The following is a 1,346-nucleotide window of genomic DNA, read 5'->3' as shown; positions in this document are numbered from 1 at the left end:
GCAGCGCGCTGGCAGAGCTGTACTTACTGAAGGGGCAGTTCTCCTTCTTGGTGCCGCTGACCTTGCCGTTCTTCTCGATCTTGAGAAAGTACTTGTTGTAAGAGTAGAGCTTCCTCTTGCGCACGTCTCCTTGGAGGTGATTGTAGCTCCGCACGTGTCTCCCCGCACTGGAAGGAGAGGAGAAGGACGAGGGGAAGGAGGAGGATGATGAAGAAGAAGAGTTGGTGGCCTCCGGGGACAGCATGTCCTGGCTGAGGTCATGGCAGGTGACAGGCACAGAAGACACCAAGAAGAGCAGCAGCAAGCAGCAACAAGGCAGGTGGGAAGAGGCTGAGGCACCATTTGTCAGTATCCATTTGCACATTGTACTGAAACTCTGGGCGCTGGAAAATGTCTTATCAAATGAAACATACTGGAAGGGTAAAACCTGGTAAAAAGCAAGTAGAGAGCCGGTGGTTGCTGCTTCTGGTTAGATTCCTCTGAGCTCTGATCTGGCCTGAAGTAAGTGCACCAACATCCATAACTCAGGGGACAAATCGCCTCAGAAGTTGCTGCCTTTTAATCCTTCGAGTCCTCCCTCAGAAAAAAAGAGCTGTTGGATTTTTTTTTTTTGGGGGGGGTTGCTGTGGTTAATCCTCTCTCCTTTTTCTCTTCCCTCTCCACCCCCCCCCACATGCACACACACTCCCCAACCTGGTTGGAGACTTCCCAGTAGTTATTTTGTTCTCTTCCTCACTCCTTTCTTCACCATCTTAGATGCAGAAAGGTCTGAAAAATAGATGACACCAAAGTGAACAACAGAAACAGCAACAACAAAAATAAATAATAAATAGAGAAAAGGGGTGCCAGAAGGGATTTTTTAAACATACCCCCTTACTGTAAATATGCACTCACACTTTGTGGCTTTGCACCTTCTTCTGATCCCCACCCTCTCGCCTTTTGCAAATCCCAAATCAGTTGCACGACACGTCCTTTCTCACTGACAACCCCAGAGGAGGGAGTTTCTTTGTTTTGCTTTGAATTCTCCAGAACAGTATTAAAAAAAAAAAAAAAAAAATCCAGCGAGAGAGAGAGGGAGAGGGAGAGAGAGGGAAAAATCCCAACTTGTTTCCCCCCTCTTCCCTTCCTTTCTTTTCCCTCCCCCTTTGGTTGTAAACAGGTTGGAAGCTGTAGCCTAAATGTCAGCGATTACAAGTCAGAGGTGGGATGTGCCTCTGGTGGTCAACCCTTATTTGCAGGGGGTCAAGCAGCGGTGGGACATCTGAAACCCGTTTGCAGCTGGAGCGAGCGGTGCCTGCTGCGGAGGCAGCCCCGGGAGCTGCCCTCGCTTCCTCCCGGGCTGCAGT

At 49.5% G+C, this 1,346-nt stretch overlaps 1 protein-coding gene across 1 annotated transcript; it reads right to left on the bottom strand.

Moving 5' to 3' along the window:
* Nucleotides 1-27: 27 nt before the first annotated feature.
* Nucleotides 28-598, bottom strand: LOC104401387 (fibroblast growth factor 10-like; the record flags this gene model as incomplete). The annotated part of the gene is made up of 1 exon (XM_010010886.1): nt 28-598. A coding segment is annotated over exon 1 (337 nt), but the record flags the coding sequence as incomplete, so codon positions are not given.
* Nucleotides 599-1,346: the final 748 nt, after the last annotated feature.

Source organism: Nestor notabilis, unplaced genomic scaffold (assembly GCF_000696875.1).
Source record: "Nestor notabilis isolate BGI_N333 unplaced genomic scaffold, ASM69687v1 scaffold21413, whole genome shotgun sequence".
Lineage (NCBI taxonomy): Eukaryota > Metazoa > Chordata > Aves > Psittaciformes > Psittacidae > Nestor > Nestor notabilis.
This window is presented reverse-complemented; position numbering and strand designations above follow the sequence as displayed.